The following is a 17,929-nucleotide window of genomic DNA, read 5'->3' as shown; positions in this document are numbered from 1 at the left end:
GACCTAATGATTTGATAGTTAAAATTTCTGATTTATATCTCTTACTACTTAACAATTCAACCATGACCTGAGAATGGAAAATCCCCAAAATATAACAAAGGTTACAAGCTAAAATCATACTGAGTCACTAAAATCCAAGGTAATCAATACTGCTCATGGAGGAACTTTTTGATTTTAAAAAACATTGCAATTCTGTGGTAAAGTCATACCATGAAATACTACTTAGCAGTGAAAAGGAAAGAACTATCAATACCTGCAGCCATTTATACAGACCTCAGGGGCATCATGCTGGAGTGGAGAAAAGTCAAATGAAAAAGATACGTACTGCATGATTCCATTCAGGTAACACTGTGAACTAACATAACATAGAGATATAAAACAGCTTTGTGGTTTCCAGGAGTTAGGAATGGGGGAGTGGGAGCTGGCTATAGCTGTAGTGAGGTAACAAGAGGGAGTCATATGATGATTGTGCCTTTTGAGTATCTTGATTATTGTGGTGATCATGCAGGGCTACATGTGATAACATCATATAGAGTTATATACACAAATGAGTGCATGCATAACTGGAGAAACCTAAGTGCTATGGATTATACCAGTGTCAATTTCTTGGTTTTGATATTGTACTACAGTTGTGTAAGGTATAACATTGTGGGAAGCTGGGAGAAAGGTGCACAGGATTTTCCTGTATGTTTCTTTGCAAACTTCTATGAATCTGTAACTATTTCAAAGTAAATGTTAGAAAAAAACAAACATTGTAATCAATTCTATTCACATTAGCAAACAACTTCTAGATCACAGGTGGCAAACAGAAGACCCATGGGCTGAATCTGGCCCTCCACCTTCTTTTACCCCATCCGGCACCTTGTTTCTACCGACAGCAGCACCAAGCTCTCGCTTGACTGTTAAGGAGTAGTTACATTTATACAGTCCTAAAATTACATTCAGCCCTTCAAAGGCAACTGCAAAGCTGATGTGGCCCCTGGTGAAAATGAGTTTGACACCCCTGTACTAGATATAGTCATATGTACATAATAAGCACGCTAAATAAACATGACAACTTAAGCCATTACACAGATGATATATTTATTGGAGTTGCCTTGAAAAAATTCATAAATACTTCACATTTGACAGACTAGATGAGTAAGCCATCATCTAATTTTTAAAAATAATCAAATCTTTTATTTATGTAAATAGGCAAAACTTTAATACTTGAAAATGTCAGTTTGAAAACTTTATATGTGCAATGACATTTTGAGCAGTGAAATGACACATTTTGAATTATTAAGCAGTTGAATAAAGAAATGTATTTTAATTTTCAAGTTATGATAGTAAGATCTTACATCATGTCTTATTTACTTACTGCAATAGAAAAAAGAATGAATCAATAAATTTCCACTGAATCTTATAGTCCGTTAGAGTCATTCTACAGGATCTTATGTTTACTAAGCTCTGAAGGTTAAGCACACTCTGAAGAAAGTATCATTCAAGCCATAAAAGAAATCATGTGATGTAGTTTATTAGATGAATAATATGTCTGTATGCTCTCTGATGGTTAATAGAAAAATAATGCTTTTATCTTCAAAATTAAAAATATATTTTTGTTTTCCTTAGGGTCCTGCTGGTCCCATTGGTTCCCCTGGCCCAAGTGGTCCACCTGGAGATAAGGTAACACTTCACACTATTTAGAAACAAAAACATGTTTCTAAATGTCTTTGACTTTTTGGGTGATGGGAATATTATTTTTCATTTGTCTTTTAAAGGGTGAAAGTGGTTCCCCTGGACCTCCAGGTGTGGCTGGTCCTCGCGGTGGCCCTGTAAGTGTTAAAGACATTTTCAACATAATTTTCAACCCCACACAGGCAGCAAATACTTACATTTAGCACCTCTACCTAGTAGCCCTGAGTTTCAATGGTGGGATACTGTCTTTAGAAGTCACATGACATGCAACAAGTGTTAAAGTTTTCAAATCCAAAATTCATAAGAAAAATGTTAAATCATGGCTTCTTTGTTAAATTATTTTGGAAAAAATATAAAAATTGCTCAAGTAATATACATTGGTAAATGAGTGTTCTAAATCTATAGAATCTTTGCCTGAGGCTTCTTGTAGATCTAAACTTCTCCACCTTCAAGGTCTGTGACTCAGAAAAGATATATAGTAAATGTTTTTAAGTAATTTTAGTGATTTATTGATTTCTCAGCCCATTTACCATATCTTTAAAATCCTTACATATTTTAGAAGTTATACAATTAAATGTGTTCAATACACCAGAATTCTCAAGCAAATGATATCATAGTCAGAGGCAGAAGGAATCAATGGTTCTGGTGTTGTTCACTACTAATTTTGCTCAGAAACTGAAAAGTCTTCAGATGGTAAACCATATTAGTTATGTTTGTATACTTTCCTCTTAAAGAAAAGATAAGATGATGCAGAGGATGATGTGTGGTCCCCGTGAGAACATATCTTCCTGTGCTTAACAAGGATATTTTTCCCTTCAGGGTGAGAGAGGTGAACCCGGGCCCCCAGGACCTGCGGGCTTCCCTGGTACTCCTGTAAGTATGAACATCAGCTGAATAAGGTGAAGGGATTGAGAACTACAAATCTGTAGTCACAAAACAGTCTCAGGAATGTAAAGCACAGCATAGGGAATACAGTCAAAAACATTGTAGTAACTCTGTATGGTGACAGGTGGATACTTAAACTATCAAGGGGAACACTTTGTAAAGTATATGACAGTCTAACCACTATGCTGCACACCTGAAACTAATACAGAATAATATTAAATGTAAACTGTAATTTAAAAATGTATGTGTCCAGCCCAGAATCACTATCTTGCTGAAAAATGGCAGAAGTATAAATTAAGTCTGGATGTTGCCCTGTCTCAGCCACTCATTCCCTATCTGCTTATTTTAAACACCCCCCCTTTTTTTTACTTTCTCTCTCTTCTTACTCTTTAAAAGATGCAGATAAAAAAGATGCCCTGCCTTTATGCCAGAGTAATAAGGTTAACATGATACCACAGATCTAAAAGCACTCTGCAATTTTAAAAGTTCTTTCATTATAAAATGGTACCATTTAAATTTAGCTCTAAACACCATCCTTCGCAAACAGTATCACTGGTGCTCACTTTCAACTCATCCTTGGAGATACATTCTCCCTTATGACAAATAATAAACATATTCATGCTTTTTTGATAATATCCTTTCAAAATATAATCTTTATTATATATTTCTATATTTTTCCATGACCATTGAAAATATTCTTTTATCAGGGAAATATTTTGAATGACTTTGTTTTGCCATGTCTTCTAAGAGCCTTCTTTTCCGATTTTATTTCAGCATCTCTCTCCCTGAATAATACCATTTTCTGAATATAAGTAGTGATAAGCCAGTGCACTGTGTAAGATGTCAGCTCACAGGCTGTTGTTTCTGAATGCAGGGACAGAATGGTGAGCCTGGTGCTAAAGGGGACAGAGGCGGCCCTGGTGAAAAAGGTGAAGGAGGCCCTCCTGGACCCATGGGACCCTCTGGAGGTTCTGGGCCTGCTGTAAGTGTTCTCTCTTTCTTGAAGGCTTCCAGTAGAAGGCGTTCAGTTTAGCAAGAATTTAATTTGTCATACTGTGGGAGCTTGACATGGTGACAAGTACAGTCTTCATAAGAATATTGTTCTGAGTTTGAAGCTTGGTTCAAACAGTCTAAATATCATGTCGATCAACTCTTCATAGAGTTACTCTACTTTTTTGTTTTGGGAGATGATTTTGGTAGATGTTGTCACTTGTATTGTAGTTTTTTCCCCCTAGTTTTATTGACATATATTTGATATACAATATTGTATAAGTTTAAGGTACATAACAGAATTATTTGATATCTGTGTATATTACAAAATGATTATCACAATAAGCTGAGTTACTGTTCTACAAAAGCCAAATGCTTTGCCAAAAATATGCTTTTGGTGCTATTCTTATAAATCCTTCTCACCTCGATTCCACATAGGGTCCTCCTGGTCCCCCAGGTGTCAAAGGTGAACGTGGCAGTCCTGGTGGTCCTGTAAGTACTAATCCTCTTAATTAACTATTATTAAAAAGAATTAATTAATATCAATCTGTATAAAAACTGCATTTAGAGCACTTGATCCCTAAATACAGTATAAAAATTATAATTGCTTACTCATATATGGGTTATATGTAAAGTCCAAGAGGAAAATAAAGTACAAGTGACTCAGAGTAGAAGGCAGATCCTACTACATTTTTTGTACTTTGTTTCTAGTGGTTATTTGTTCTACTTAGTTTTTGAAATTCAAAAATATGTTTTCATTTCACAGGGTGCTGCTGGATTCCCTGGTGGTCGTGGGCTTCCTGGTCCTCCTGGTAGTAGTGTAAGTACTTTTTAAATGAATTTTTTTTTACCACTTTCCGAAAAGAGTATTCATGTATGCATAGGATAAGAAACTACCCATTGCTATATTTCCTTGTATTAAATATTATATAAAGTTCTTTGAATGCAAGTAAAACAAGCAAGAAATATTTACTATTTTTATTATAAAATACTCAAATTTCAAACACATTTTATAGGGTAACCCAGGCCCCCCTGGTGTCAGTGGTACTCCAGGCAAGGATGGACCCCCAGGCCCGCCTGGTAGCAATGGTGCCCCTGGCATCCCTGGGAGTTCTGGGCCAAAAGGTGATGCTGGTCCACCAGGTGAGAAGGGATCACCTGGTCCCCAGGGCCCTCCGGTGAGTAGATTTGTTTCTCTAATAATTGATGAAACTGTCTTCTTTTTCATCGTAAATTCAATAGAGGAAAATATACTCACATAAAGAAGAACTGAAACTTCATTATCTGTCACAACAGGGAGCTCCAGGCCCACTTGGAATTGCAGGAATCACTGGAGCACGGGGCCTGGCAGGACCACCAGGCATGCCAGGTCCTAGAGGAAGTCCTGGCCCACAAGGCATCAAGGTGAGTGTAGCTGTCCTTGTATCCCTGCACTCTTGTTTCTTTTGATAGCCTTGGGAGGTCACTTAGCTACAGCAAGTATGTAATGAACAAGTTTTTCTGTAGTAAATGAAAATTCTTGATATTTTCACATTTTTGGAAAGATTGTAATGGTCACCATAAGTCTATAGTTTCATGATGGCTCATTGCCATTTTTTTCTTGTGACAGCCATGTCTGTTTCAACATCTCATGTTAGAATGCATTCTGAATAAGATAATCAGTGGAATTACTCAGCCCTTTGGTGTCCAGAGTCTCTGGTCAAGTTAGAAAACACAAGAAGCTTGCTTGTACAAAACTTTTCCCATCTGGTGGAGATAGTTTTAGGAGCAGATTCAATAAAAATTGACTTAAACAAGGCTTTTCCTTGGTCTTAAGTTCTTTAAAAAATGTCTTTTATTTTTTACACAGGGTGAAAGTGGGAAACCGGGACTTAGTGGACAAAATGGAGAACGTGGTCCTCCTGGACCCCAGGGTCTTCCTGGTCTGTCTGGTACAGCTGGTGAACCTGGAAGAGATGTGAGTGCTAGTTCTTAGGAACTATCTAATCAGCCAAGCAGTATCTGATAACTTATTTAAGCAAGAGTCAAATTGGGCCTTAATGGTTAAGAGTGTAAATATTGCCATATGCCAAAGTGCTCCTTTTTCTAATAATAGATACTCCTTCTATTATAACTTAGAATAACTGTAAATGTTCATGTTCATTAATATTTCTCAATGAATGATCATTCATGGAGAAGAATATAATCCCTAGCTAAATAAAGAAACAAGTTGGGGGTGGGGAGAGCCCCAATTTATAACATTCCTTCTGCGTGAAAATATACTACATGTTATTTGTGATTAGTCTTTCCTTAAATTGTAGGTTTCTCTTATGAGCTTGAATTAATTTTAGCGAAGCTTTTATTTATTATATCTCCCCTAAGGATCTCTTTTAAACATTTTTAAAAAATCATTTCTCCCTTTCTCACCCCGTGAAACTTGAGTACCACAGATACAATGCATTTAGGCATTGTCACCCTTTGAAGGGCCACACCCATTTGTTGTATCTACAGTTTTTTATTCCCAAGAACCAATTCTTATCCTCTTTAGGATGACATTGTTTCCATTGAGATAGCATGGCTTAAATGGTAATTGAATACGTCCAAAGATGTTGATTTCATTTCTGCTTTTTCTTTCTTTAATCAGGGAAACCCTGGATCAGATGGTCTGCCAGGCCGTGATGGAACTCCGGGTACCAAGGTATAAAAAAAAACACATCTACAATAGGCTTATGCGATTAAAACAATAGCTGCTGATGGTATTTATTTTGGATCTGTGAATTTTCCCACAGGGTGATCGTGGTGAAAATGGCTCTCCTGGTGCCCCCGGAGCTCCTGGTCATCCAGGCCCACCTGGTCCTGTCGGTCCATCTGGAAAGAATGGTGATCGAGGAGAAAGTGTGAGTTCTAATAAGCACCATCTTTCTTTACTTGTGTACTTTCCTCAGTAAAGAGATTAGTAGGTAGAAGAAAGAATTTCATATCTTCCAACCTAAAGGTCTACTACACTTGTTTTACAGTTTTTATGCTAGTCATTCCATAGGCAACTGTGGTAGTAAAGCTATATGAGAAGTTTCTAGCAGTTGTCAATGAAGAATTCATTAGTCAAATTCAAAATGGTATTAATCAGACCAAGTGTATATTCACCAGGTAAATGTAAGGCCGGATTAATGGGGCATTCTGAGCTGGTCTGTTTAGAGCCCCCAGCAAAGATATAAACATGGAAAGGACATTGAAGGAGAAAATAATAGTAATGTTCAGTAATAGTAGGCATATGCCCTCACAATGAAATTATTAACTTTTAAATCAAACAAAGCTATATCAATAAACTAACAATTCCTTGTGTTATTTGTTTGTCAATTTTTCTTTTAGGGTCCTGCTGGCCCTGCTGGTGCTCCAGGTCCTGCTGGTGTCCGAGGTCCTCCTGTAAGTTGTTTTTTTCCTCCCTCTTATTAATTCCGGAGAGAGAGGAAGGGAAGGAGAAAGAGAAAGAGAGAGAAACATTGATTGGTTGCCTCTTGCAAGTGCCCTAGTTGGGGACCAAACCCCCAACTCTGGCAAGTACCCTGACTGGAAGTTGAACCCATGGCCTTCCAGTTTGCAGAATGTCACCCTATGAACTGAGCCATACTGGCCAGGGCCTTTTTTTTTTAACTCATTCTACAGTGTAGAAAATATTCTATTTTCTGGCATGTTTGAGAAAAGGGAATGCCAAAATACATAACTGGAACAGAATTTAAACTTTCCTTCAATTATATAGAATGCAATTCAGGACCCAAAAGTTCCTTGGGGCTGAGGATATGCACATGGATTATTGGGGTTTCATGCAGTCATCATCCCAGAATGAAAACAACCACAAGAACAATGTTTTATTGTTCCATGTACATAGTGTCTGTTGACAAAATTTCTAACTAATAGAATGTCAGAAAATAAACTTAATTGGTATAAATTCTATTTTGTTTTTCCAATGTGTATGTGTGGTTATGACCTTAATTTGAAATGTGTTTTTATAAAGGGTCCTCAAGGCCCACGAGGTGACAAAGGTGAAGCAGGTGAACGTGGTTCCATAGGCATCAAAGGACACCGAGGCTTCCCTGGTAGCCCAGGTGCCCCAGGTTCTCCAGTAAGTGCACCCATTCTGTTAGAATATCCCCTTCAAATCATTTAAACAGATGAAAGAAGCAAATTTTAGACACCAATTGTATAAAACATTCATTTCTAAAAGTATATGCTAAAAGAGATGAGAAATGGATTCAAGGACTTATTTAAAATAGTAGTTGGCATGCGACATTGGGAGATTAAAAGAAAAGGAAATTATATTTTATCATGATCCCCATGTTTCTTGACCTGATCTTAAATGTACAGTTTCCTAATCTTCTTAAAATCTTCACTTATATTCACTCTTTCTATCCTTTCAGGGTGCTGCTGGTCACCAAGGTGCAGTTGGTAGTCCAGGACCTGCAGGCCCCAGAGTAAGTACCACAGAAAGGTATTAGAAGGGCCACATTTTTTCACTGTTTGCATGGGAGGAAGGCGTTCTAGCTTTGTGATATTATGATAATTTTTAGGGACCTGTTGGACCTAGTGGGCCCCCAGGCAAAGATGGAACCAGTGGACATCCAGGTCCCATTGGACCACCAGGGCCTCGAGGAAACAGAGGTGAAAGAGGATCTGAGGTAAAATATCACTTAGAAATATATGGATTTAATTTGCTATAATCTTCACATTTTTTGAAACACTTTGCAATATTCTCAAACTGAGAGTGAGATAAATGTAATGCAATCACCCAAGTTGATTTGGAATATGAACAATGACTTTAAGACATTCTCCACCACATTAAGACTTTCTCCAACACCCCATAACAACAAGGAGAAAAAAAAACCTTTTTTTATAGTTTGATCAGATAGCAGTTATATTAAAATAAAGACATAAACCCATTTAACCAAACAAACTCTGTTTGTGTTGATCTCACACTGGAGTCTCACAACTATGATAAACATAGTGATTTGCAAATACAGGGGTGGGTAAAAGTAGGTTTATAGTTGTTTGTAGGATACAGGTAAGGATTATTACAATAGGCTTATTAACTCTGCGTGTTGCATCCTCACAACTATAATCCAGCTTTCATCCACCCAGTATGTAGTACATCCTACTTCTCAAATAGCTTCCATGATTCCTTTTTTGCTACTGATAACTTCATTCCTAATATCTTTCTATTCTACATCTTTGGGGTTCATGGAATAAAAACGATCACCCAAACAAGTCACACATGTGGCGGTTAAAACACAAATAAGTTAAATGATCAGCTCAAAAATACAAAGTTAATGACAAATCTGGAACCAGAATTCTTATGCTAACACAACATCCCCTGTGTCATAATACTGATCTCATTTATACAGAAGGAGGCATGATGGAGTAAAATACATGCTCTAACACCACTGACTCTTACAATGAATTTCACTGAATGAATGAAATGAAAGACTATTCATTGTTAGACTACAATGAATAGCCTAACAATTCATAGTCTAACAATGAATTTCATGAGAATGAATTGTAGTCATTATGAATTTGTTATCATTTGATCACAAAACAGCTCAGATAATCCTCTATTAAAATAATTATGATGTCACAAGGTATTAGTTGTCTTTAATATCTTTTCCTGGGCTAGCAACACATTCTTTTAGGGAAGACCAAACAAGTACACCTCAGTGATGTAGGTTCTTCCCCTTCCTAGGGCGTCCCAGGAACCCCAGGACACCCAGGCCCTCCAGGACCACCTGGGGCCCCTGGTCCATGCTGTGGTGGTGTTGGGGTTTCTGCCATCTCTGGCATTGGAGGTGAAAAAGCTGGCTCATATTATGGAGATGACCCACTGGATCTCAAGATCAACACCGAAGAGATTATGACTTCACTCAAATCAGTCAGTGGACAAGTCGAAAGCCTCATCAGCCCTGATGGATCTCGTAAAAACCCTGCTCGGAATTGCCGAGACCTGAAATTCTGTCATCCTGAACTCAAGAGCGGTATGTTGGTGAATATTTCAGACTTGTGGCCACAGAACTACAGAGAAAGATGCTTATATCAGTATTTAGGAAAAAGGAAAATATTACTATGAGTAGAAAATATTTTATAGCAGAAATAGTACCTAAAGAATGTTAGTTGTATGGAAATCACTTGACACATGAGAAGAAAACATGAACTTTGTAGATGTTCTTAAAATGTAACATGAATAACTTCAAAATATTCTAAATGTTTCTACATTTAAAGACAGTTTTGTAGAAACTTTAATGAAACTCATAGTTTGGTGTATTTCTGTGTATCATCACAAATTTATTTGAGTGAGAAAGCAATGTTTATCACTGTGTTCTTAGGAACAACAGTATGTAATTTTATGCAAACAAAGTTTGCAATTTATTGAATATTCATTTATTACAATTTAATTTGTGTAATGAATCAAATTATTAAATTTTTCAAGTTAAAAATGATTAAATAAAAATTTCAGAATATTATATGGGACTAAATCTAACATTATAAGAGTGTAGGGTTTTGCATATATGGGTTAATTCTTTCTAAAAGGCAAAATTATTTCAAGTTCTTAAATATGTTGACATGGAACATTGCCTTGGAGTCATTTCTAAAAATTACTTAAAAAGAAGAATAATCATCAATTACGGAGACTTTAAATTTAGACTTCTTGACATAAACCTACATTAGACAAAGAGCTTACATTAAGAAAAACCACATTAGATAGGTAGTCATCTTTTAAAAAAGAGAGAGATTTCAGTAAATACAATAGATAATTAAAAGTTTTTGGTTTAATGTCTCTTCATTGTTCAATATCAAGATGCTATTTTGTACCTCAGTGCTTTCTAATTGTTGTATCTAACTGTTTTACCTCAATAATTTCAATCTAAAAGTTTCTCTGTTACACTATACTATAATATACAAATACACTAGTAGTCAACATTATGAATGTCTTACCAGGCAAACAAAATCATTCTGGTCCAGATTTCATTACAGGATTTTATAACCAATTTCCATTGTCCTTTTTTGTGATCATTCAGGAGAATATTGGGTTGATCCTAACCAAGGTTGCAAGTTGGATGCTATTAAAGTGTTCTGTAATATGGAAACTGGGGAAACATGCATAAATGCCAGTCCTTTGAGTGTTCCGCATAAGAACTGGTGGACAGATTCTGGTGCTGAGAAGAAACATGTTTGGTTTGGTGAAACCATGGATGGTGGTTTTCAGGTAAGAAAGAGTATACCATTTTTTTTTAAATGAATCACCCTTATCTCGTGACTTTCTTGGTTTCAGCTATCTGTTCATCACACAGCAAAGTTAGTTAATCAATAAAGAGCCCAAATAATTTTATATATTCAGATGACTACTTAAAACTTTCATAACTTGTCTCTCAAGAGCTAAGCTAAACTGAATTATTCACGTGACCACCTTTCTTTCAAGTCTCAAAGACCTTTTACTCTAACATTTTATGTTATATGTGCAATAAAAACATGTTCATACAGTGACAGATGGCTAATTAACTTACCTTGGTGATCACATTATGAGGTATACAAAAGTAGAATCACTATTTATACATCTGAAATTAATATAATATTGTATGTCAACCATAAAAAAAACTTTGCATATAAAATATTCCTATATAAAATATATGAACAACCTACATTACAATGACCAGACTATTCTGCACGAATCCCTTACATACAGTTGTAACTAAAATGATTGATCAGTTTTATTTGTTTCCTATTACAGTTTAGCTATGGCAATCCTGAACTTCCTGAAGATATCCTTGATGTCCAGCTGGCATTCCTCCGACTTCTCTCCAGTCGGGCCTCCCAGAACATCACATATCACTGCAAGAATAGCATTGCGTACATGGATCATGCCAGTGGGAATGTGAAGAAAGCCCTGAGGCTGATGGGGTCGAATGAAGGTGAATTCAAGGCTGAAGGAAATAGCAAATTTACATACACAGTTCTGGAGGATGGTTGCACTGTAAGTAACAACATTTTTATAAGCATGGATCATAATGAGCTCAGCATGTCTGGTTTAATCACACTGTTTAGAAAAGAAAAAATAAAAATAATGTGGGTGAACAAATGAAGGCATTTGGTGCGAGTTATATAAAATCTACTCATTCATTGCAGGAAATGTTAAATGTCACAAAAATAAATAAATTTTGTCAGCCAGGAGATAAAAAGAAGTTAAAATGAAAACAATTGAAATTTAAATCCATAATATAAATGTTATCAGATAATCCGCATGGTTACTATACATTCTACATAATAGCCATTGTAGGGACACAATCTAAAAATCTCTGCCTTCTTCTTTAACTTTTAAGGTTAACTTTAAATGCACTCTGTGTTATTATCATTTATGACAGAAGGGGAATTCACTTCTAATATTAGCAAATTCTGTAGTGAAGGATCTTCCACTTCTTGGTAAATGAGCTATGTACTGTTAGCAATGGCCAGAACTAAGGCCTCTGAGAGTGCATTGGCCTATGGCAATCTCCCTGCTGAGATTACCCTGAAGACCTACAAGGCTTTTCATAAACAATATGGACTATCCACAGGGAGGATGTAGTTTTGAAATGGAATGGACCTCATGTGTATGGAAGATAGCATGGCAAAGTTGGTAACTTCCTTCAAGCAAGTTAAAAATAAAAAATGTGGTCCATCACAGCAATGTCTAAGCACAGTCATGTATCATATAATGACATTTGGGTCAATTATGGACCACATATATGACAGTGTTCCATAAGATTATAATGGTGCCGAAAACTTCTATCACCTAGTGACACGGTAGCCATCATAAGGTCAAAGCACAAGGCATTACTCACATGTTTGTGGTGATGCTGGCATAAACAAACCTACTGCACTGCCAGTTCTAGAAAAGTATAGTACATACAATAATGTAGAGTCAGTACTTACTACTTGACAATGATAGTAAATGGCTGTGTTACTGGTTTATATATTTACTCTACCTTACTTTTTATTGTTATTTTGGAGTGTACTCTTTCTACTTACAAAAAAAAATTGCCGTTAAAACAGTATGCTGTTTATGCTGGCAGCAACCTCATACATCTCTTGTTTACCACATCTGTTGGTTGTATGGTTTTCCCTTGTACTTGATTTAATTTCATGTTGTTTTGTACAGTAGCATGTTGTACAGGCTTGTAGCCTAGGAACAATAGACCATACCATGTATCCTCGCTGTGTAGTAGGCTATTCCATCTCAGTTGGTATAAGTGAATGCTATGATGTTCACACAATGAAATCATTGGACGCACTTCTTAGAAGGGAGTAAAGCAGCATATGAATGTAATTGTAATGTCATGATCACTTACATAATTTTTCTCTTTTTTACAGAAACACACTGGGGAATGGGGCAAAACAGTCTTTGAATATCGAACACGCAAGGCTGTGAGACTACCTATTGTAGATATCGCGCCATATGATGTTGGTGGTCCTGATCAAGAATTCGGCGTGGACATTGGCCCTGTCTGCTTTTTATAAACCAAACTCTATCTAAAATCCCAGCAAAAATTTCACACTCCATATGTGTTCCTCTTGTTCTAATCTTGTCAACCAGTACAAGTGACCAACTAAATTCCAGTTATTTATTTCCAAAATTTTTGGAAAAAGTGTAATTTGACAAAAAGGATACTTTTTTTATTTTTGCTGTTACACCAAATACAGTTCAAATGCTTTTTGTTCTATTTTTTTAAAAATTTCAATTTCAAAATGTCTCAATGGTGCTATAATAAATAAACTTCAACACTCTTACGATTATACTGAGTTACATTCTTTGAATCCCAGCCCATTTGCAGAGCGATGACTATGCTTACCATTAAAAGACAACCTTTCTTTCTGAAACAGTCAAACATGAGATTTGAAAAGACCTCCCTTGTTTCAACTACCTCAACCTGGTCAGAAACACAGATGAATTCTCTAAGTTTCAGAAGATGAAAAAATTGTATAAATTGGTAAAACTTAAGAATTTCATCAATTTATTTCCTAAAATATTTGTTTAAAAAAAGTAGAGTGTAGTGAAAGAATTTAAAGAAATAGTTTAAAATCACAATTATTTTAATATTGGATATCAACTGCTTTTAAAGGTGCTTTTCTCTTTTCTTGTCATTGCTAAAATTGTCAAGATTACCAATATTTGGGAAGACTTTAAAGACATATCTTATGGTGCTAATGTACTTTCACTTTTAAAACTCTAGGTCAGAATTGTTGCCTTTCATTCAAAACACCAAATGCACACTGTCTGTACATGTCTCCTCTCAAAAAGATTTACTGGCATGTCACTTCAGAGGACTCTGTCCTTCATCATGTAAAAGTCAACAACAACAACAAAAAAAACAAATTATGGGGCTGATTTGTCACAATAACACAGGGAATGTATTGAAATTTAACTTTGTAAGCTTGTATGTGGTTGTTGATCTTTTTTTTCCTTACAGACACCCATAATAAAATGTCATGATGAAACATTTCTGGCTTTTGTCACTTTTCATAAATATAACAAATGTATGCTTGTATTCAGTATTTTTAGTGATGTTCTGCAAAAAGGAATATTAAACTCTAACTCTCTGACTTAGTAAGGCAATAGCCTTCAGAAACACAGTATAAGTTAATATAACCTATGTTCAGTGCAGAGATAATGCCCAGTGGGGAATATTGCAGATATTTAGATTATATTTAGTAGAACCCCTGAGGCATATTGAAAATGGAATTGGCTCATTCTATTTGAGTCAATCCCTGGAAATAGTAACATCATAAATCAGATTGCCTCCAATGTGGACGTAATCAGGGAGGAAGATGCTGGTAATTTATAAGGATGTAAAGTGAGTTGGCAAAACAGACATTAAGAATAATTGCAAGTTTAGGCTTTTTGTAGCACCTTTGCATACTGCCTCTTTGCCCTCTTTAGCCAGCCCCTTCTCTACCATTGAGTTCTTATTTTCTTACTGTAAAGAAAAATAGTATTACCTTGCACATTTGGCTTTATAGTTTGAAATTTGCTCACTGTGTATGGGTTATAAAAATTACACTTTCAAAAACAAAAATTTTATCATTCAAATGTCAAAACTCTTATTCCAGTTATCCTCCACGTTAGAGGCAACAAATGTTAACAGTTTCTTCTGCATCTTCCCAGACAGTATTATATGTTATATATATTTTTGAGAGAGACATTCAGGGACACATGCAGACAGAGACAGAGAGCCAATTTGCATGACAAGTTATAGAATTAAATTACTTGAAGTTCTAATTTTAGATATTTTCAAAGCAAGATGTATTTGGTCAAGGCTTTTTCACATTGTGTCACACTGACACTTTTTCACATTGCGTCCCTCTCCCTCCTCCATCTCCCACTCGTACAGACCTCTGTAATCGTATTGGGCCCACCTGAATAATTCAGGATAATCTTCCCATCTCAAGGTTCATTGATTAACAACCTTAAGTCTATTTACAACCTTAACTCTTCCTTACCTTGCCATGTAACCTAGCATATTCATAGGTTCCAGTGCTTAAGATGTGAACATATTTATAGGTTATTATTCTGTGTACCTACTCAAAGAAGGAAGAAGAATAGAAAATTCATGTGGGTGGTGGTCGACTGTAGTCAGCACAGCAAAAGATATATATTTCTAAAGAAGCCTTGCCAGTTGTGCCCAGAATGGCATCTAGTGTCCAGATTTATGATGATGTCACCAGGCTATTTCTGGGGTCTGATTTTGAAGATGGCTCTGAACATCAGCGTTCTTTTCATTTCTATTCATTTTATGAATCTGAGTACTTTAGTTTTCTCCAAATTTCCTGAACTTCAGATATCATCTACAAATTACATTTCTATTTAAATTACCCAAAGTCATGTTAGATTGTTTTCAACTTATAACACTGACTAGGCCAACAATTATTAGTAACAGTGATTGTAGTGAGCAAGAACTCAGAAAAATAGAAAAACTATGGTGCTAAATATCTGTGCTGGTTGGGGTAAAGGCAGGAAAACCCAATTTATATGCAGGGATGAGAATTTGGCAGCACATGGCAACAGGATTCATCATTTGTGATCACCCAGATTGTTTGCACATTAAAATCAAAGCTTAAGACCATGAATGGTTTCTGCTACCCAACAGGATATTTCAATTTCATGAGAAATTGTAGAGCTATGTGTGGGTTTAGCTGCCTTTCCTGGTTATGCACATGAAGAGAAAGACGTGTTTAAGTCCCTGACTTCTTGGCTCAAGGAGCAGAAGGAAAACAATGACTTTTCTCTCACAAGGGTAATTAAAAACATAAATATACTTAAAATTTTTCAAACTCATCTCCTTATACAAGTTTGAGATAACTGAAAAGCAAGTATAAATTTAATTCTGCAGATTACTAAACTTCAACATACCTCTAAATAAATTTTTCAATTATCTTCTTGATTGCTATGCAATTGAAAAATAACTCTACCCCAGAAATTTGAGTGGGGTTTATAGAAAAATTTTCTCCAAACATTCCTATTTCACATTAAAATTCTCTAGCTCTTTAAAATATGACCCCTTATTTCCTGCCTGGTAATATTTCTGCCTTTTTGAGATGCAAAATGACTCCAAGAAAAAAACAGTTCTCCTCATACTTCACTCCCATCGTTGTTTACTGTTCCCAGATTTATGACTAGAAATAGAGCCCTGAATGTTTCATGGGGGTAACAATTCAAAGGTCAATCTCAGGCTAACACATAAAAAGATGGAAGGATGCAATTGATTTACATTTTCTAAAACCTGGGAAATATTTGTGGAAGTGGGTTCTGAGGTACTAGACAAATGAGAATTATGCATTCAGATTACACAAATTTATCAACTTGTGCATGTATCAGAGAATTCTAGGAAGACTGTACTTATTATATAGTTGGTTGACTGACCCAAGTCTCAGAGGCAGCCCAAACTAAATGAATTTGAGTCATCAAAAACTTCCTGATGGACAGAGAATATAATTTAAAAGCTTAAGAAGATAGACATGTTGGAGTGGTTTATCATATATGACACATTATTCATCTTTTAACTATTGTATATTTTCAAGGCTGGATCACTGAGGCCTCGAAAATGCACAGTGAAATAAGAGCCAGCACCTTTGAAAACCCCCTTTTAGTGTGTCTTCACTCTGGAGGTGGAAGTGGGCCCAGCTGAAATAAGCTTCCTGGTCACAGTAGAGATTACAGGATTCCAGTGATCAAAGGCCAAAGGGCATCTCTAAACTACTAGAAACAAAGTGAGAATAAGTGTAAGAGACACAAAACAAAACAAAACAAAACACAAACATAAAATCCCCTACAAAAAAAATAAAATAAAAACACCTAATTTTAAAAAAGAAAAAAAAAACACCTAATTTGGAAATACTTTTGGTGGTAGTGACTAATTGATAATACACCTAATAAGATGGGCCACATTAGATGGGCTGCCTGTGACAGTTGTTTGTGTGTGTGTGTGTGTGTGTGTGTGTAAGTACAACTTAGTATACAAACACACACATATACACAGACACTAAGCAATCTCACAAGCAATGAGAATTTCACTCCAGATCCAGGACTTTGAATGAAGTTCAGGACTTTGGAGAAAATTCCCTGTAATAACAACACAACTAATGAGCAGTTAACACGTGCTAAGTATTGTTCTAGTCACTTTAAACATATTGATATATTACTCACTGCAATCCTATGAGGTACTATTATCTTTAGTCAAGAAAAAAAGTTAAAAGAAGTTAGGTAAATTGCCCAAGGACACCTAGCTGGTAAGAATGAGGGCTAAGATTTTAGCCCAAACAATCCAACTTCAGAGCTAAAAGGCTATCCTATAACAGTGAATAGCCAAAATATTATACTGTTTCTTCAAAAGAAACCCAAATTACCAATGTTGGTACACTAGGGAGAGAGAAAATGCATTTCTTGAAGAGAATTATTGAAGAATAATTATAAATTATCACAATTCCTAAAGATTAAGAATATTACTCTAAACTTGAGTTGGGATTTCAATTATTCACTTCTAGGATAATCATAGCTAATTCATGTCCTATAATTCATATAAGTATGCATTTATTTAGTAAGCCACTTAGTCATAAGGAATTGATTGAGCATCTAATGTATAGTGAGAACCAAGAAAATATCTTATTTTTAGTGAATTTCCTCCTGTTTGCAGGCCATTTCTTCTCTATGTCTGTCATTGTTTTCTGTCCAGTCACTAGAGTGCCATTAGTGACTCTGATGTCTCTCCTTGACATTCTCATCTATGTCCTCAACTTTAGTCATCACTTTAATTGAAGATAACTCATAAAATTACATCTGCCTTTCATGACACTAAAAATATATATTCTATGACTTAATTGAGAC

General features: G+C 35.8%; 1 protein-coding gene across 5 annotated transcripts in view; it reads left to right on the top strand.

Annotated features, from left to right (window-relative positions):
• Nucleotides 1-14,048, top strand: part of COL3A1 (collagen type III alpha 1 chain) — a 40,314-nt gene extending 26,266 nt beyond the window's left edge. For 2 of the 5 annotated variants that reach the window (XM_036023188.1, XM_036023187.1), the window contains exons 33-51: nucleotides 1,612-1,665; nucleotides 1,761-1,814; nucleotides 2,497-2,550; nucleotides 3,437-3,544; nucleotides 3,991-4,044; nucleotides 4,319-4,372; nucleotides 4,569-4,730; nucleotides 4,849-4,956; nucleotides 5,402-5,509; nucleotides 6,176-6,229; nucleotides 6,321-6,428; nucleotides 6,901-6,954; nucleotides 7,544-7,651; nucleotides 7,947-8,000; nucleotides 8,097-8,204; nucleotides 9,263-9,551; nucleotides 10,593-10,780; nucleotides 11,303-11,545; nucleotides 12,922-14,048. In XM_036023188.1, the coding sequence (XP_035879081.1) occupies nucleotides 1,612-1,665; nucleotides 1,761-1,814; nucleotides 2,497-2,550; nucleotides 3,437-3,544; nucleotides 3,991-4,044; nucleotides 4,319-4,372; nucleotides 4,569-4,730; nucleotides 4,849-4,956; nucleotides 5,402-5,509; nucleotides 6,176-6,229; nucleotides 6,321-6,428; nucleotides 6,901-6,954; nucleotides 7,544-7,651; nucleotides 7,947-8,000; nucleotides 8,097-8,204; nucleotides 9,263-9,551; nucleotides 10,593-10,780; nucleotides 11,303-11,545; nucleotides 12,922-13,068 (2,109 nt within the window). In that variant the 3' untranslated portion in view covers nucleotides 13,069-14,048. The remainder of the gene's footprint in view (nucleotides 1-1,611; nucleotides 1,666-1,760; nucleotides 1,815-2,496; nucleotides 2,551-3,436; nucleotides 3,545-3,990; nucleotides 4,045-4,318; nucleotides 4,373-4,568; nucleotides 4,731-4,848; nucleotides 4,957-5,401; nucleotides 5,510-6,175; nucleotides 6,230-6,320; nucleotides 6,429-6,900; nucleotides 6,955-7,543; nucleotides 7,652-7,946; nucleotides 8,001-8,096; nucleotides 8,205-9,262; nucleotides 9,552-10,592; nucleotides 10,781-11,302; nucleotides 11,546-12,921) is intronic. The other 3 variants (XM_036023189.1, XM_036023190.1, XM_036023191.1) reach the window with 3 other exon arrangements.
• The last annotated feature ends 3,881 nt before the right edge of the window (nucleotides 14,049-17,929 follow it).

Source organism: Phyllostomus discolor, chromosome 4 (genome assembly GCF_004126475.2).
Source record: "Phyllostomus discolor isolate MPI-MPIP mPhyDis1 chromosome 4, mPhyDis1.pri.v3, whole genome shotgun sequence".
In the NCBI taxonomy this organism is placed as follows: Eukaryota; Metazoa; Chordata; class Mammalia; order Chiroptera; family Phyllostomidae; genus Phyllostomus; species Phyllostomus discolor.
This window is presented reverse-complemented; position numbering and strand designations above follow the sequence as displayed.